This window comes from Astyanax mexicanus, chromosome 15 (assembly GCF_023375975.1).
Source record: "Astyanax mexicanus isolate ESR-SI-001 chromosome 15, AstMex3_surface, whole genome shotgun sequence".
Taxonomy (NCBI): domain Eukaryota; kingdom Metazoa; phylum Chordata; class Actinopteri; order Characiformes; family Acestrorhamphidae; genus Astyanax; species Astyanax mexicanus.
The window spans coordinates 5,255,622-5,274,043 of NC_064422.1; the positions used below are offsets into that span (position 1 = coordinate 5,255,622).

Sequence of the window (18,422 nt, forward strand, 5' to 3'; positions counted from 1 at the left end):
CCTAGCGAATCACAATTCATCACCTACATGTGCTACACTGTGCCATCAATCAGCAGCAACCTGCTCTCCAGACAATCCATCAAACGATCAAACCAATCCGATTATTTATTCCGCCATGTTTTACACAGGATCCCTATAGTGCACTACACCCCCCCTCCCTAAAACACATTTTTCTAAAGGCCGTAATGACTATAACTGTAACGCTGGAGCAGACGGGAGGCGGACGTAAAAGCAGGTAAGACAGACAGATTTATTAAATAACAAATAAATAAACAAACAAACAGGGAAAAAACGAGGAACTAAACTAGACAGAACTAAACAGGAAACAGGAAACAGGAAAAGGGATATATACAAGGAAATATACATAATAAACAAGGAAATAGAAATAAACAAGAGATAAATAAACAGACTGCAAAGAAAACTGTGAAGTGAGCTATAGTAAACATGGCAAGACAAACGGCAGAGGAAGGTGCAAAGACCGACGAATAAACACAGACAAAAGGGCACTATTTATATTAACAGGAAACAATGAACACCTGGGAAGACAGGTAACGAGGGGCGGAGCTACAAATTACACAAACGTGACGGAAAATAACTGGAGAAACACACTGGGAAACACAGAAAACACAAGGAAACAGAGCAGGGCGTGACTTTAATGTTCTATTAAAATGTTAATGTTGATAAATTTGGGATGCATTAGACTTCCTAGTGTTTCAGCTGCATATATGTCCATTGTAAATGAATGTGTTTTAGTAGTATATAAATATTAAAGAAGCTTAGTTGAATGTTTGTCTGGAGTTCTCTTGAGTCTCTGCACGGTGTCACGCCGCCGTACTCTCCTTCCACACTACCGGACTCCATTTCCCAAAATCCAACGGGTAATGACATCACCATCACCCAATCACTTTACGCTCCAACGCTCTGGGTCACATGTGTTCTGAGGAAGTTCTGGTTCACTATCATCTACATCAGGGGTGTCCAAACTACGGCCCGTGGGCCATTTGCGGCCCGTTTCCTTTTTTGGAGCGGCCCGCGAGGTATTTTAGAAATAGAATGAAAGTTGGGCCGCTGTTAAGCAGGTTTTTATAATGTGAGATTCAAAGTTTGAACGCTAGGTGTCAGAAACGAGCCAAAGAGTCTAAAAGCGGAGAGGATGCGCATTTCTAGCGCAGAAAAACGGGGCAAAGAGTCTAAAAGTTATATTAAGAGACATCATGAAATGAAACATCAATTTGAAAAATCTTAGTTTACACAACACTGCCAAAGATAAAGATATTAAGTCAAGTAAAATGGTGTGTAAATGAAATAATCAGGAAAAAGTATTATTTAAAGTGGAATATTTCATTATTTGTTTTATTACAGAGTGTGACCCGTGACTTCAAATATATTTCTCCTTCTGGCCCCCAACAAAAAAAGTTTGGACACCCCTGATCTACATCCTGTATAAAAGGCTTCAGTTTGTAAAGAAATGTTGCGAGATAGTGATAACTTTCCATTGCGTACTGAGCGTTATTTTCTTGTATTTTCCTATTGCCCCCTTGTAACTACTTTTTTTTCTGACGATGAATCGATTTTTGTCTCTCGTCTTGTCCCTTCCTGGAATTGATGCATTGTCGTACTGTATTGTGGTAAAGAAATTCGACTGTTTATTCCACTGTGATTCCTGTATCTGGTGAGATTTTTTATTGTTTCCCTGGCTATTCTGGATATTAAATCCAGTTTTCTGCATGTTAATATACCAGTGTTTTTTACTTGGCTAGCGCCAAGTGCTAGGGACGTGTGCAGGTGTGATGAATCACAGTATAAACAAAAATGGAGTCGGAATGAAATATGTTTATACTTTTCATCCAATCACAATCAGATTCACTCTATCTGGATGGAGAGATTTATCTGGATAGGGGTTTTATTGAACAATGAGAAGCTGGAATGAAAACGAGCTACAAATTGAAATAGGAGTAACGAGGCTGTTTTTAAAATGTAAGGAGCAGAAAGTTCAGATAATTGTGTGAAAATGTAAAAAGGAGTAAAAGTAAAAAGTCGCCTGAATAATAATTACTCCAGTAAAGTATAGATAACCAACATTTATACTTAAGAAAAAAAAAACAATTTATACTTAGTTACGTGACAACTCTGTTCCTTATTCACATATAATTGTGTATACAATGTGATTTTGTCTTTGACTTTTTCGTACCGCTGCCTCAGACTGCCAAAGTGATGTGGCTTCTCTTACCTTCTGAAAGAAATCCTCGCCTCCATTCACCCTCCCCTCGGCGGCGGCTGCGGAGAAGAACGGCACATTTTAGAGAAAGTGCAACATCAGGGATCACTTATGGACACATGTTAACAAAAATCAGTAAGTCATATCAACACGTTTTTCCACATGGCCTACAGTGGAAAAATGTCAGTGCCGTTCACTCAGGCAGGAACAGAGCACGGGTCCATTTCTGCCCACCGGCAGCAAGTCGTCTCTGCAGCAAACGCGTGGGTTTCCATTCTGTTAAAGCTTGTGTGTTTAGTCAGCTTTAAACCGGGTACAACCCCGTTCTGATCCACAGACGTGGAGGAGAGCCATGTCTCTGAGAGACATGAGCCTCACTAATTCTGCTGGTGCCTGTTCCACTCTGGGTAAACAACCACTAGCTAAGAAAAAGGGTAAATTAATACGCTCTAAATTAAATCCAAGACAGACACAGAGCTTGTACTTAGAACAGGCTGAAGTGTATTTATTTAATAATTTGGTTAATTATTCACAGACAATCTGAGCATTATCTCTTAAGAATCTGTTATTTAATACAGGATATACAGGTATAATATATAAATATGTTGTTTCGGTATCATTATAGCAATGTGCATAATGCAGTCTGCTTAGCAGTGTGCTATATTATATTGTACAAAATATATTGTGACACAGTAATATCCAAATTTTAAAAACGCCATGGGTCCAATATCTATTGTTCTAGTGATAAGGGACTATTTAGGGATGTCCCGATCACATTTTTTTGTCCTGATTCGATACTTTGGCCGTGCAAAAAAAAAAAGAAAAGAAAAAAACACAAGCATGTCATCCCTTAAGATTTTTTTTTTCACGACAACAATTTTGTGATTAATCATGATTAAGATCATGAATAATATTTAAAATGCTGGTAGTTTTGTATGTTTTGTAGGAAGAAATTGTAATTAGACCTTCAGTTTAGCATATTTTGGACTTGCATAAGTGAATATAACTGCCAAGGAGTATTGCAAAGATGGCTGCAGAGTGAACTGACTTGCTTATAAATGAAATGTTGCACCTAAATACAATTCGTACTTTGTTAGCTGGACAGCTACATATGCATTTGTTGTTCAAGTTTTTCAAGTGAAAAAAAAAACATCTGGATTGATGCTGTAATGCTGTATATTACAGGAGTTTACACAATTTTTTCTTACACAGTTATCACAAGATATCGCACACTCAGCTCCACCAAAGTTTCATAGTGCAGTAGCAGCATTTCTGCCCAGAGTGGAAGAACAGAGACTCCATTCTCTCTACTGCAGTCAGTGTACCATCAAAATGGTTTTAATTTAAAACTGCCACTTAATGTTACTCTAACACTCCTGACACAGATGTTATCCAGCAAATACGTCCCACTATGGAACCACAAATGGCATCCCAGCACTGAAGGGAAATTGACAAACGCTTCTGACCTACATTCAGTGATTTGAATGGAATCTGCTGCCAAAAGTCTGGCTTTACGTTTGTCGCACAGACTGAACCAGATGAACGTGCAGCAGGTATTTTTATCTTGGGAATTACAGGGATGTTTTTTTGGAAGCAAATAAACTAAAAACTGTACGAACCCAGAACAGCCTCAGCTGAATCAGCTCGGGGTACCACAGAGTCTGATAAAAACCCCCTTCACCCTCCACCGCTACAACTTTCAACTGAACTGCAAAACAAGTTGCCTGAGAAACACAGTCAAAATAATTACGTAGGAATAATTTTATAGGGTTGAAAGACTACTTGTGGTTAGGTGACTGGCCTCAATGCAAGCCAGAACTACAACAAAAATAATACTAAACAGAGAGAACACTGACTGGAACACTGACTGGAGTTTTATTTAATGTGAATGAGCATTTCATCACTGTCTGACCAAAAGCTTGCATCAACATTTTTGCTGTTTTTCACTTTTTTGTTTTTTTTTATATATATTTTTTCTTACTTTTTCCCATTTTCTCCCCAATTTACATGGCCAAATACCCAACCCACTTATTAGGACTCCCCCTATCACTAGTAATGCCCCAACATACCAGGAGGATGAAGAATAACACATGCCTCCTCCTATACATGTGAAGTCAGCCACCGCTTCTTTTCGAGCTGCTGCTGATGCAGCATTGCTGAGCAGCATCACAGCGCGCTCGGAGGAAAGCACAGCGGCTCGGTTCTGATACTTCAGCTCACAGACGCCCTGTGCTGCAGACATCACCCTAAGAGTGATGTGGGGAGAGAGCGCCATCTACCCACCCGGAGGGAGCAGGACCAATTTTGCTCCCTCTGAGCGCCGGCAGCTGCATGGCAAAGCTGCATGTGCGGGGGTTCGAACCTGCGACCTCCCGCTCATAGTGGCAGCGCTTTAGACCGCTGGACCACTCGGCGTCCCGTTTTTCACTTTTTGTCATAATGTGAATGTTTTTCACAAGAGACTTTTTTTCACAGTGGCTGGGTCGTCATGTCAGACTATGAGATGTGTAGCAGTGTCATGGCATTTTCTCCTGCACTGTTTAACAGGGAGCTTGCCGGTTGTCAGACTCCCTTAATCATCTTTACTGAGCTTCAGCACAGCTAACAGGAGCACAGCTAAAAGGTGTAAAGTATGTATTGGGAATACAACACCACGCTAAAGTTTAATACTTAAAATTCTTCCCACAGTGGTTGCTGACGTGTTAGGTTCTTTGCATTACATGTCTACCAAAATGTAAATAAATGAATGTTTCTGTAATAGAACTGAATGCACAAACCTTTGCCTAGAAGGTGGGATGCAAAACCGTGACACAAAAGATGGACAAACCTATTCAAGCCTAAAGTCCCACTTTTCAAACAAAAAGAGACAATATGCTTGTTGTCTGCGCTGAGATTGGAGGAGACTCTGCATGCTAATAGGGAAAGCTTATCTCAATGAGGAAATCTGCGCAAGTGCATCAGCCAGAACAAGATACATTCAAAGATTCATGTTTTTTGTGCATTATGAAGCCAAACTTTACAAACTGTTGATGAGTTGTTTTTTAATCAGATTTTATCAGTGATTTAATATATGTTGCTGAAATTGTAATTAGCCCTTCAGTTCAGAGTATTTTGGTCTTGCATGAGTAGAGATAACTGCCCAGCTGTGATGCAAAGATGGCTGCAGAGTGAATTGAATTGCTTATAAATAATATGCTGCCCCTCTGGGAACACAGGGTCACGCTAAAGTTTAATATTTAAAATTCGTTGTTTACTAGGGGTGTCACGATTCTCTAAATCCTCGATTTTATTTCCAACTTAGGGTCACGATTCGATTTGATTCTCGATTTTCTTTTTTCTTTTTTTTTACAGCAGAGAGGCCTATTTCAAAAGGTGGGCTTGATATAAGTGATGCAAAGTGATACAAGTGATCTGTAATACACCACATTAGGCACTAATGGTCAAATTTAAATAATTTAATTAAGATTTATATGTAATGCCATCTAGTGGCTTTTTGGTAGCAGCAGTGTGCACTATTAAAACAGCAATGTGCAACATAACAAAATAAATAATAATAAAATACAGGAACAGTCATGTACAAAATAATAGAACAATTAGAGCCTTAACAAACTGAACTCTATCCTACTATAACAGTTAAACATGAAAAATAAGACTTGAAAATGACATGTTTTTTTTCTTTAATAAAGATATATTATTAACTTTATCTGAGAGAAAGATGCTCCTTAAGGTACCAAAACTATTAACATATTTGAGGCTAGAGAAAACAACTGTTATTTTTATATTTCTTTAAGTTTTTTTTTAAGAAGATGAGAATGTCCACATTCTCTGGAGAAAGGGCTGCTCTTTCAGCAGTAACAATGCGGCTACAGTGTGCTGCACCATTTGCGTAGCACGTGTCAATCCTCTTTTTGACTTCGAGGTTCGAGACCATGACATAATTTCGATCGATTTCGATGAAATATCGAAATCATGGCACCCCTACTGTGTACTGCTGTACAGAGCTCCATGTGTGATCCTTCCTCAGCACTGCTGCATTCAGACGGAGAAGCAGATTTTGCACAGCAGAACTTTGTTTCTTTATGATCAGCACATATCTAAACTACAGAATAAAATAATAATAATAATATAACACTTACTAAACTTAACTTAAACTTTTAATCAACACATGCTGCTGACAGTCCTCACTGATAATCGTCTAAATAAATACTTAATGAATAAATGCTGATGTTGAGTTTTTTATTGTTTTTAATGACTGTTTTAATTTTCATTTCATTTTATACTGAACTGGACCAAAGGCTGGGCTGAAAGGTGGGTCAGTCTGGTTTAGTTTCACTATGTTTTAATTGGTTTTCCGGTTAAAATAACATATAATAAGCAGAGCTTTTCAGTTGGAATTGAACAGCTTAATCCTGATGGAGTATAAACTCTGGTGAGAGTGTTTAAATGAAATATTAGTGTATTTAAGCCACAAAAAAAATCTACCACAAAAAATACAATGTACAAAATGTTTAGTACAAATTAAGTAATAATATGTATACTGTAAACTCCAATCATGCACAATTTTACAAATAATACCCTTAAATGCTTCACAGTATGGCGCAGAGCGGTCCAGCAGACTAACGCGCTGCCACTATGATCGGGAGATTGCTTGTTCGAATCCCAGTCATGCAGCTTGCCATCAGCTGCTGGAGCCCTAAGACAGCACAATTGGCCTTGCTCTCTTTGGGTGGGTAGATGACGCTCTTCCCCTCATCACTCTTAGGGTGATGTCGAACAGCACAAGGCGTCTGTGAGCTGATGTATCAGAACTGAGCGCGCTGTGATGCTACTCGTCAATGTTGCATCAGCAGCAGTTGAAAAGAGAAGGTGGCTGACTTTACATGTGTTGAAGGAGGCATGTGCTGGTCTTCACCCTCCTGGTGTTGTGGCATCACTAGCGAAGTGGGATAAATTAGTGGGAAATGGTGGGACAATTGGCCTAGCTAAATAGGGAGCAACAAATGCCAAATTGACTGCTTTCAGGACAGAATACCACTATTCTCACTCTACGGATTTTTTGCTTTGTTTAAAAAACTACATTAGAATTATTATTATGGATGATAAAATATGGTACACTACTCTATAAGGTACTAATACACACTGATCAAACACTGGAGCCTCTCTTCACCATGTCTTTACTACACAGTACATTGTGATGTGAGGCTGTGTGCGTGCATGTTAAATCTGGGCACATTTGAAACGGAAACACCTGAAAGCCAGGGTTTAATTCAAACATGAGTTCCTGCTCCAGCCAACACACCACACCACGCTACACCAACAACCCTACACTCACACACCTCTGTAACAAGAATAAACTCTGGATAAGAGCATCCAGATGCTGCTAATGTGTAAAATGTAATTAACCATATAAGCAAGTCTCTGTGAGATTTCTTAACAATTAAACACTTTGCCTTGAAGTGAGTGGAAAAAGTTCATTATGTTCTTTAAACAACACAAATGAGGTAACCTTCTAGCACTTCCAGCAGTAGTTAGCTGCACTAGCCTCATGCAAAAAGGCTTCCAGTTCTGTGAGACTCTTGGGTCGTCCTGCATGCACTACTTACTGATATTCCAGATATTCAGAAGTGTGAGTGTCATGGCAAATCAGCCATTAGGTATTTAACTATTTATATTTTTAAGTTTATGGACTAAAGTGAATTATACCAGGTTCTAAACCCCATCATTTTCACCAAATACATGTAAATAAGGTGACTATATTGGACAGTAGCCTCTGTGTTACCGTGTTTAAACAAGCTACGTGGGACAAACCGCTAGCTAATACCGCCCTGGCTAACTGAAACACTTAGGGTTCCTCAGTGTAGCTCTGTCGGTTAGCCGCTAATGCTAATGCTGCTGCACCCAGCCTTAGTGGAAATCTGGAAATCTAAGCTTACTGTAAATAAACGAAAGCGCTTTACTCACCCAAATAAACAGTTTTCAGGAGAAAAATCTGTGCAGATTTATAACCAGTGCTTGTTTGACTTTTTTTTAAGAATTACAGGTTTGTTTACTTAGCTTAGCTTTACTTAACATACCCCCCTCCCACCACCACCACCCAGCAGTGACACCTGCTGAATCAGAAGAAAAACATGGCGACACCCCTAATAATTACTAGTGTTGCATAATGTGCCTTATAATCTAGAGCGCCTTATGTATAAAAATACATAAGACCAGAAAATAGATGTTCATTGATAGTGAGCCTCATAATCTGGCACGCCTTATATTGCAAAAAATACGGCAAATTAAAAATAGGGTTGGTCAGACATTTCGAGTCCTAAAGGCCAAGTCCATTTCCAAGTAAGGTAAGGTTAATGGTTCGCGTCCACTAGCACTTTTCTTCAACGCATGTCCCCGTGCCGGATCTCTCGGCTCGCCGCTCATGGGCGTGTCCGTGATGTTTTTATATTCAAATGAAGCAACAGACAGTAGTCAATCATAAGTTTAAGATTTGAACATTTTAGTAAGCTTCACTGTGATCTATAGCTCTATAACTCCATAATTCGCCATAGTTTTTAGTCTCTCTTCTGTGTTTGAAAGGCGCCTGTGCTGTGTATGTGTGAGGCTCGTCTGTGTGTGGCGTGACAGCCTGCTGTTCCCCGATTGGCTGGACGCAGAGCCGCGTCCGGATTCGTTTGAATAAAGTTGAGATCTGCTCAACTTTCTTGCCGGAGGGCGGGGCTGCGCTCAACGCAACGCAACCCAGCATGAACCGCGGCGTGTGGCGGCTGGCTCCATTGAAATGAATGGGATGCCAGTGGACACTAGGGGTGGGCGATATGGCCCTAAGATAATATCACAATTTTTTATGGTATTATCGCGATAATGATACTCTTGACGATATGACGAAATACTGAATAAAAAAAAAAATTTCAAGAATACACTACTGCACCAAAATGAATATTAAATTTTCTTATTGCATATGATATGATATGATATGATATATGATATGATTTGATATGGCACACTTAACTGAGATATTAAAAAATACAATAAATCTATCAGATTTGTAACAGAAGTCAATGATCCAGAATGTAATAATAATAATTAATCACTCCAAATATCTCCATATATCCAGTATTAAATAAAAAAATGTATTATACAGGAAAGATATAATCTGTCTCTAGTAGATATATTATGGGAAATGAGAACAGTTTAAATTTTTCTTTTGCTAAAAACAGCATAAAAAAGTATTACTCTGATGTGATAATTAGGGGTGGGTGATATGGCATGTTATTTCAGGGTATAATATCGTTCACGATATTTAAAAAAAATTGGCGATGTTATCGTGAACGATATGATATGGCACACCCCTAGTGGACGTGCACCGTAAGTCTCAAATCATCAAATTTGTGACTCGAGTCAGACACATGCAGGTCATATGATTGGTGTCCACACGTCTGCCTAAAAACAATATAACATTTTCCAACTCACTTATCAGCCCTGAAGCCAAACTCATATCAATCGCATCCATCAACGACTGAAGAGAAACAAATACAGAGAAAAGATTGCAGCGTTCTATAGGGATGGGTGGAGATACGTGAGTTTGCAAAACAAATACATTAAAAATAACAGTTTTGTGACCAGCCATGACAGCAAGCATGTCTAGGCTCATTGACTGCATCTGGTGTAAGTGATGAATCATGGCAATTTGATTAATTTCTTTGATCCTTTAAATGATCGTACACTTTTTTTTTTTTTGGTTAGAAGTACAAAGAAATAAGCTCAGGTCATCACTCTTTCCCTCTCTTCTCACGTTGAGTCAACTTTTATACACTTTTAGTCCAAAGCCACAAAAGCCTCTGTAGTTCTCAGAGATCTTAGCTTGGCACTTCAAGGTAAAGAAAAAAGGACTTGGCGTAGATGAGAGTGCCAGCTCCAGCTGTGAACCTGCAGAAGACTGCAATAAATCAACCGACTGATCGGTCGGGAGTCAGATGTCCGGAGTTTGTCATTCTGTCACCACATTCTTGCAGTGTATAAAAAAAAAACAAAGTACATCTATGAATCATAATTATGCAGTAGGATCTGCGGAATGATTTGGTGAAGCAGAGCAGAGCCCTGAACACGTCCTTCCTTTCTCTCTACAAAAGCTCACGAAGCTTGAAGAGTCTCAGGAGATTGATGTCAACTCGTTCAGGTTATTAAATTAACCTCTGACCGCTGAGGTTCTGCAGTAAGCACATTTCCTTTCTGTAAAATGACTCTGAATCATGTCACACTACACATTATGGTTAAACCCAAAATAATCAGTAGTGAGTCACAACAATACAGATTTGCAACTTACTAATCCATCCTGCAGCCATAACATATCAAACATATCCACCAACAACTGTGAAAATTAGGGGTGTGGGAAAATATCAATATCATATTGCAATTATTGCAGTATTTTGCAATACTGCATCAATTTTCAACAACACAGTATTGTTTCTCTTTATATTATATTTAATCAAACTGTTCATCACACTGTTATGACTGCAGAAAAAATATTTTTTTAAATACAGGGGTATAAAAAGCTTCGGGCTCTCCTGATAATTTTCATGATTTCATGATTTCCTTTATAAATCATTGGCTGTTCAGATCAGCAATTTCAGTTAAATATATCATATAGCAGATAAACACAGTGATATTTAACAAGTGAAATGAAGTTTATAGAATTTACAGAAAGTGTGCAATAATTCTTGAAACATAATAAGGCAGGTGCCTGAATTTAGGTTTCCCAAAAGAAAAATTACATCAATATTTAGTAGATCATCCACAAAACGAAGCTGGCTTGTTTAAATGTGTTTTAGCATACCTTAAGCAGCTCTGTTTGTGGCGTACAAAAGCATTTCTTCTGCGTAACTCTCCCAAACAGCCTCTTCTTGTGTAATAGATGTGTAATAATAGATAAATAACACTAGAACTCAGGGACATGTTTAATAGTGAAAGTTAGAGCATTTCCACTCGCACACTGCAAAGAAAACTTGAGGGATTTGGAGTAAAAAGCTGTGTAGCCTTAAGAAAAAAACATTTATCACTAAGGCTAACTGGCGAAAGCGGCTTTAATTTGCTAGGGAGCATAAAGATTGGACTTTGGAGTAACAGAAGAAGGTTATGTGGTCTGATGAGTCCAGATTTACCCTCTTTCAGACTGATGGAGAATCAGAAAAAGAAGACAGTTGCAATGCTCCCATCAAGCCTGTGGGGCGGAGCAATGATCTGGGGTTGATGCTGCAGTTGGTCTGCAGGTTTAGGTTCAGCAACAGTATGTGCTGAAAGAATGAGGTCAGCTGACTACCTGAATATACTGAATATAGACCAGCTTATTCCATCAATGAATTTTTTCTACCCTGATGGCACAGCCATATTCAAAGATGGCAATACCAGGATTCATGGTTCAGGGAGCATGAGATCACCATTTTCACACATGGATTGGCGGCTTCTTAAGGGTTAAACTGAATTATAGTAGCATTAGTTCACCTTGGATTAAAAAAATTACAAATGGTTTTGTATTAAAGTACACAAACTGAACCTTTACTGTTAAACATACAGGGGACAAAAACCCAAGGAAGGCAGTCTGAGACTCTTGACCAGGGAGAAGATCAAAAGTGGTCAAAGGGGTATGATACTTTGGCTCCACCTCTTGTCTCTACTGTACATACCTTGGCTGCAAATTTGACAATATGGAAGACATCTTTGTCTTTACTTAATTTCTATAGAACATAATGCATTTGAACACATGCACATGTTTTTTTTTTCAGTCACTGGTATCCACTATGCTGGTAAAAAAGAATGCATCTGCATGGGAAACATCTGTATTAGCAACAGATCAGCGTTCTTGACCATGCGTTATTGGCTAAGCTGGTCCCTGAGGGGCTGCCTGCTGTTGCCTGGCAGCAAGCAGACAAATGCACAGATGTGTACTGCTCGACTGGGTTCACGGGTTTGTCCAAACTAGACCTGCTGCTGACTTTATAAAGTGTTGGACACCAAGTCATCAGCTGCACTACTGATGTCATGGAAAGGTTGCATAATGCACACGCAGCAATTCACGTTCTTAGAAGCTGCTGTTTAAATACATCACATCACAAACACATCTTACACAGAGAACACGGCCAGATCCATTTCTGTAGCTTTTTAGGAATTCTGTAATTAAACAGCACTATGTAGCTTATCCAGGCAGGCCATTTCCCACATACTCCCACAGATTCAAAAGCAAATTAACTTTCGATGGCCATTTCTGGCTTTCTCCATCATTATATCATGATAACACATGATAACACTAGCTTCATAGCTAAGAGAGTTCAGCAGCACCTCTACTTCCTGCTGATACTGAGGAAAGCACCTCTTCAAACCTCCCATCTTCACCATGTTCTACAGAGGGACTGTAGAGAGAATCTTGAGCTGCAATATCTCAGATTGCAAGACCCTACAGCAGATAGTGAGGACAGCTGTCAGATGCCGACCGCCAGAAGATACCAGAACATCCGAGCCTCTCCTCCCAGACTATGCAACAGCTTCTTCCACCAAGCAATCAGACCCCTGAATTGAGACTAAACTGAAAACACTCACACATTAAACTTAGATTAACTGTAGATTAACTCTATGTAGGGAGACAGAATTAAGATTAAGGCAGAAATTGCATCCACGTATTAAACCATACTCTCTCATAATCCATGTTTACAAATTATGTTAGACAAAGATAATATACAAAAAATTGTCTGTGATGTCAACGTTAATGTGTTAATGCAGCTGAATAATCTGTAAACCACTAATTCACTCTTTTTACAGAGCCTGGTGATGTATTAGTGTTTTTTTGTGTGTGTTTTGAGGAATTTAACGATGTAAACACAACATCGTCGCTACATTAGAGTTAAGAAGGTAGATTTCTTTTTTTTTTAATTGAAATACCTTTCTAGACCAAACATGACGTTGTGTGGGTAGTCCTTGTGAAAGGAACCCACTGGCCTAGCGCCTTGAAGTATATTCTTCAATGGCATTGTCAAATAGTGAGTGAATAAGTGAGTGAGTGAGTGAGTGAGTGAATGAGTGAATAAGTGAGTAAGCGATCAAGGTGTTGAGATGGAAATTGGGATACTTCCCCTCACATATACGTAACAAATTTCTGTTTTGTGTTGGTTATTGTACGAAAAGAACATTTTTATCGACAACTGCACAGCCCTGTATTATATTACCGTATTTTTCGCACTATAAGGCACACTTAATATCCTTTTATTTTCCCAAAAATCGATAGTGCGTCTTGAAATCCGGTGCATCTTATGTATGAATTTTAGCAATCAGGTTGTAAGGAGCAGTAAAGCCACTCTGCTAAAGTACAGCGTTATACAGGAGTTTTAGTTCAGTTCTCCAGCGCCTCGCTAGCACTTTTTTCGTTCAGAAGTGAGTATTATCGGCCTGTAGCCTGCTGCTAACCCCGGCTAGCAATGCTGGAGCAGCATTAGCATTACTAGCTAACAGCTCTAAGCGCTAGCTCTTTTGTGTATGTTTACCTTGTTAAAACAAGCTACGTGGGACAAAATGCTAGCTAATATTACCCAGGCTTACCGGAGCACTCAGGGTTCCTGCATAAACAGATTAAATTCTGTTAAAAAACAAATTCAGATGGCCTAAGTCATAAATAGAGCTGCTACTACAGAGAGACGAGAATGTAATATGTCAGCAGTGATGAGTGAAGAGCTAAGAACTAAACAGGAAGTAAACTGTGTGTGTCTGCCTGGAGTAGAGCTTCATTCAGAGTGAGTCAGTCTGAAAGAATGTGCACTGCTCTCCTGATTATCTGTGGCTGTAGAGCTCAGCGCCAGTGATGTCCACACCATCCACTGAAAGCTGGACGCGGCAGTCTATTGAGAAACTCTCAGCAGCTGCTGAATTTGGCCTCTCTCAATGGGAGTGAGTTTCATCTATGGGAGGTTTTCATGTTTAGGCTCTTGTCACTAAAAAATGCAGACGATTTGCTGTTTATCAGAGGGGCAGTGATGACATACTAATTAAATGTGGTGTCTGGATGCTTTTATACTTATAGAGTGAGTGTATAGTTGTCTTTTACCATGCCCACGGCCATCCAGTAGATAGAGGGGTATAAAGCCCTGCAGCTCCAGGCAATGGCTCAATCCCATTTCACCCCTTGGCCCTACCCCTCTGTTTTGTGTGTGCATGTCTAGGGGTAAGGTGTCTGGATTCTCATTGGGCTGGAGGGGTAGGGGGTCAAACAGAGACAGAGACACTGACAGAGGTCGCTAACTAAAGCTAGCCAGTTAGCATAACAAACTAACACACTGGAAGCTCAGCTCTGTGGAGTCAACACTCAGCTAGCATTTTCCTGCCTGGAGAGAAATGAGAACTGCACTTTATCTGAGGAGATTCTGCTGCTGTTCCTCACTGAATTAGTTTTTTTATCCAAGTACAAGACAAAAACAACAGCAAAATGCAATTATTCACTCAGAAAAGAGACACATTTAAATACATTAATAAAGTAGCTTAAGGGATAATAATAAAAATAATGCACAATGAATTTAATTTATTTGTTAACTGGAGAAAGAAGGGAATTGTGGTTGTAAAGGAATTTTAAAACTGTAATGCCTCAATATGTTTTCAAGAACAACATATTGTAAATTGATATTAAACTTGTATCTAACTTGTGCAATAGAGTTTTTGAGATACAGCTGTTTTAAATTCTTAAACATTGAGTATTTTAGATCCATTTATAGTGTTTGTGGAACTATTTAAAATTTGTAGTGTTGTAATGGAAGCCGATTTAAAGTTATTGGCTCTTTTTAAGGTCTATTGTTTACATTCTTGAGCTGTTTTTCAGCTAATGAAGTCAGATTGTTTCATATATTGTGTAATTTTGTGGGACAAGGTAAACTTAATAATAAAAAAAGTTTTTTTTTTTATTTAAAGCCTTAGTCTTTCATATGATATGTACTCCTAACAGTACAGTAACTCACAAACCTATAAAAAAAAGCCCAGTCATGCAAAATAAATAAAATAAAATAATAATAACAATAATAATACTGAGATTTACTGTAAAACCTTCAACATCTTGAAAGATACTGTGATATACATTTTTGGTCATACCGCCCAGCACTACAACAACCACTATACTTCCATAGTTTATTGCGTAGTTTCAATATTTTATGAACATTTACTTCATAATAAGTATAAAAAAGTCTTCTAAGTAGCTAGCTAATGTTCCCATTCCACCTTAATCAGTACAACGGACAGCTACACTACTACCCTCTGTCTTTCTGAAGACATATGAATATGACCTATTCACTTAATTCACTAGTTAACCAGCAGCAGCTAGCTTCACTCCGGTGTTCTGAGGTCAATAACTAAAGACTGGACTCAACTATAGCCATAATTCACATTTTATTCATCTGTTATCAAACCCCAGAACCTACTAATGTATGCTTTTAAGGCTATGCCAGTTATTTATTAATTTATTTACTTCTCAGTAAAATTAATTGTAAATGTCCAGTATTAAATACTTTGAATTTGATTGAATGCAAAAGATTAAGATGAATTAATCACAAAGCATGTAATTAATTTGATATTTTTTCTTTTAAAAACCCAAAAGGAGACGAAAAATGAAATGGAAGAAGACACTTACACACCTCTTAAAGAGTACCTACATTTAAAGATTTTTTTTTTGCATTAATAGCTAAAATATGTTAAAGGAGGAGATGCAAATATTAACAAAATTTCGATTTTACAATGTTTTGACAAAAGTTTATCGGTACAGTCCAAATAAAATAAAAAACTGGATACTCTTCATTGTTTAGTATACATACTTTTTAATAATACAATTTGGCCTGAGGACTTTTATTATGATGTTTCAATAGCAGATTAGCCACAATGCTAACTTTTTATTAAAAACAGATGTAACTGGTTAGATAGAGTAAGTTCTGCTGTTTGATATAGTATATGTATTACATCTGAAAGTTACTTAGTTACGTAGCTCAGTTTTCAAAATATTTTATTTACTGAAACTGAATTATTGTCCATCCCCTCAAAATGCCTTTAATTCCTCACAGTGAAGATTTAAAATGTAGTATTAGGCCTGTGCAGAGAAGTTGAAATGTTCTCACGGCAACAAGGTGGAAAACAAACTTCCCATTATTACCCCAGATTTCAGAACCACCTCTACTAACTTTTGTACTTGCACCATCCCATTTCTGAGGAACTACAAACATGCAGGAAATAATCATCATCCCCCACAAACACAGATGTTCACAGATAAATGAATCAGTCAAGTTAAATATAGCATCAGACAGAACAATATAAAAAAAGCAATTCATCAATTTAAACTTCATTAATGTAAAGTTACAGTATATGTAGCATACAACACACTTTAAAAGTGGGGTAATGAATCAAAAAACTTATGGTTTGTATTTTTTTTTTTGTATCTCTACAACCTGTTTACTGTAGAAACATTTGGTCAGTATGTCAAATAGACAATTGTTGCTGTTGTTGACAATTGTTTCAAGCTACTTTAAAACGCATTGATTTATCATATTTTCCGTATTATAAGGCAAACTATCAATAAACATTTATTTTCTAATCTATTTTCATACAAAAGACACACCGGATTATAAGGCGCATTAGTGCTGGGCGGTATGACCAAAAATGCATATCACGGTGTTTTGCAAGATTCTGACCCGTTTCTCTGTATATCACAGTATTTTTTATTATTATTATTTATTAATTTTTTTTTTGCACAACTGAGCTTTTATATTGGTTTGTGACTTACTGTACTGTTAGGACTACATATAATATAAAAAACACCAATGCTTAAATTATAGCTTTGATTACTATTGGGTCACCCAGCACTAAGGCGCATTTTTAAAGACAACAGTAAGGAACAAGGGTGTCCTTCTAATGGGGAAGCGCCTAAGTAAAAAAATGTTTTCTTTCAAAGTCAAACGAGTCTTGGATGTTAATTTACACAGTTTTCTTACCTGACAACTGTTTATTTGAGTGAGTAAAGAGCTTCTCTTTACAGTAAGCTTAAATTTCCAGTGCTAGCCACAGTTAGCAGCACTTATTGCTAGTAAATACCGCCCCATAGCGCTACACTGAGAAACCCTGAGTGTCCGGTAAGCCAGGGGTGATATCAGTGGTTCATCCCACATAGCTTGTTTTAACACGATACGAAACGGCAAAAGAGGTAGCTCTGCAGTTAGCAGCTAATGCTAATACTGCTCCAGCCTCAGTGCTGCAAAACTTAATTGAAACTCCTTTAAAACATTGTACTTCAGCAGAGTGGCTTTAGTGGTCCTTATAACCTGACTGGTAAAATTCATACTTTAAACGTGCCAGATTGTAAGGCACGCTGGCGATTTTTGGGAAAGTTAAAAGATTTTAAGGTTGCCTTATAGTGCCAAAATACTGTTCAGAAATTGTAACGCCAAACAAATAGGAGTGACGCTTGCCAAGTAAAAGGTAAAGACAGGTTTATTTACAGGGTGGTAAACAGGATTATACAGCCAGAACACAGGGTAAACAGGAGACGTAGTAGGGTAAACAGTCCAAGATCCAAAGCCAGAAAGACAGTTCAATAATGCAACAAGTCCGATAAGGGCAAAGACAAAAGGCAAAATCCGTGAGACAGAAAAATAGGTAATAACAAAAGGGCAGACAGAAAAAGGCTGAGAAAAACACTCAGTACGCAACATGAGTCGACAATACCTCGCAAAGTACAGACGCTAACAGAACCCAATATATACAAAACTTCCTAGAACACAGGTGACTCTGAACGGAGGAGTGTAACGCGATTGGATGAAGGTGAGCGGCTGGCGGTGACGTCATCGCCAGTGGGTTTTTGGGAAGTGGAGTGGAGTGTGGAAGGAGAGCATTGTGGCGTGACAGAAATAAAGTAACTTTTCAATAATAATCAATTTTTTGGATCTGCACTAGTATTTTGGGGACTAATTCCTGTCTGGGAAAATCTACCTATTTTGCTTTCTGTATGTAGGCACTATTAACACACAAGTGTTAAGTCGCTATTCTGTGCATCATTTAAAAACTGGCTGTGAATCAGAATCAGGAGCTTACAAAAAATGAAAAAAAAAAAAAAAATGAGGGTTAGGCGTTGTTAGTGTATTAATGTACTCTATGTTTTAACAAATAATATCATGCTTATTATTTTTTTGAGTGAGTACCT

General features: G+C 38.2%; 1 protein-coding gene across 2 annotated transcripts in view; it reads right to left on the reverse strand.

Annotated features, from left to right (window-relative positions):
* The window catches only part of LOC103032919 (protein bicaudal C homolog 1), a 170,151-nt gene that overhangs the window by 131,312 nt on the left and 20,417 nt on the right, over window positions 1-18,422 (reverse strand). For both annotated transcript variants that reach the window (XM_022669361.2, XM_022669360.2), the window contains exon 2: window positions 2,231-2,277. In XM_022669361.2, coding sequence (XP_022525082.2) covers window positions 2,231-2,277 — 47 coding nt within the window. The remainder of the gene's footprint in view (window positions 1-2,230; window positions 2,278-18,422) is intronic.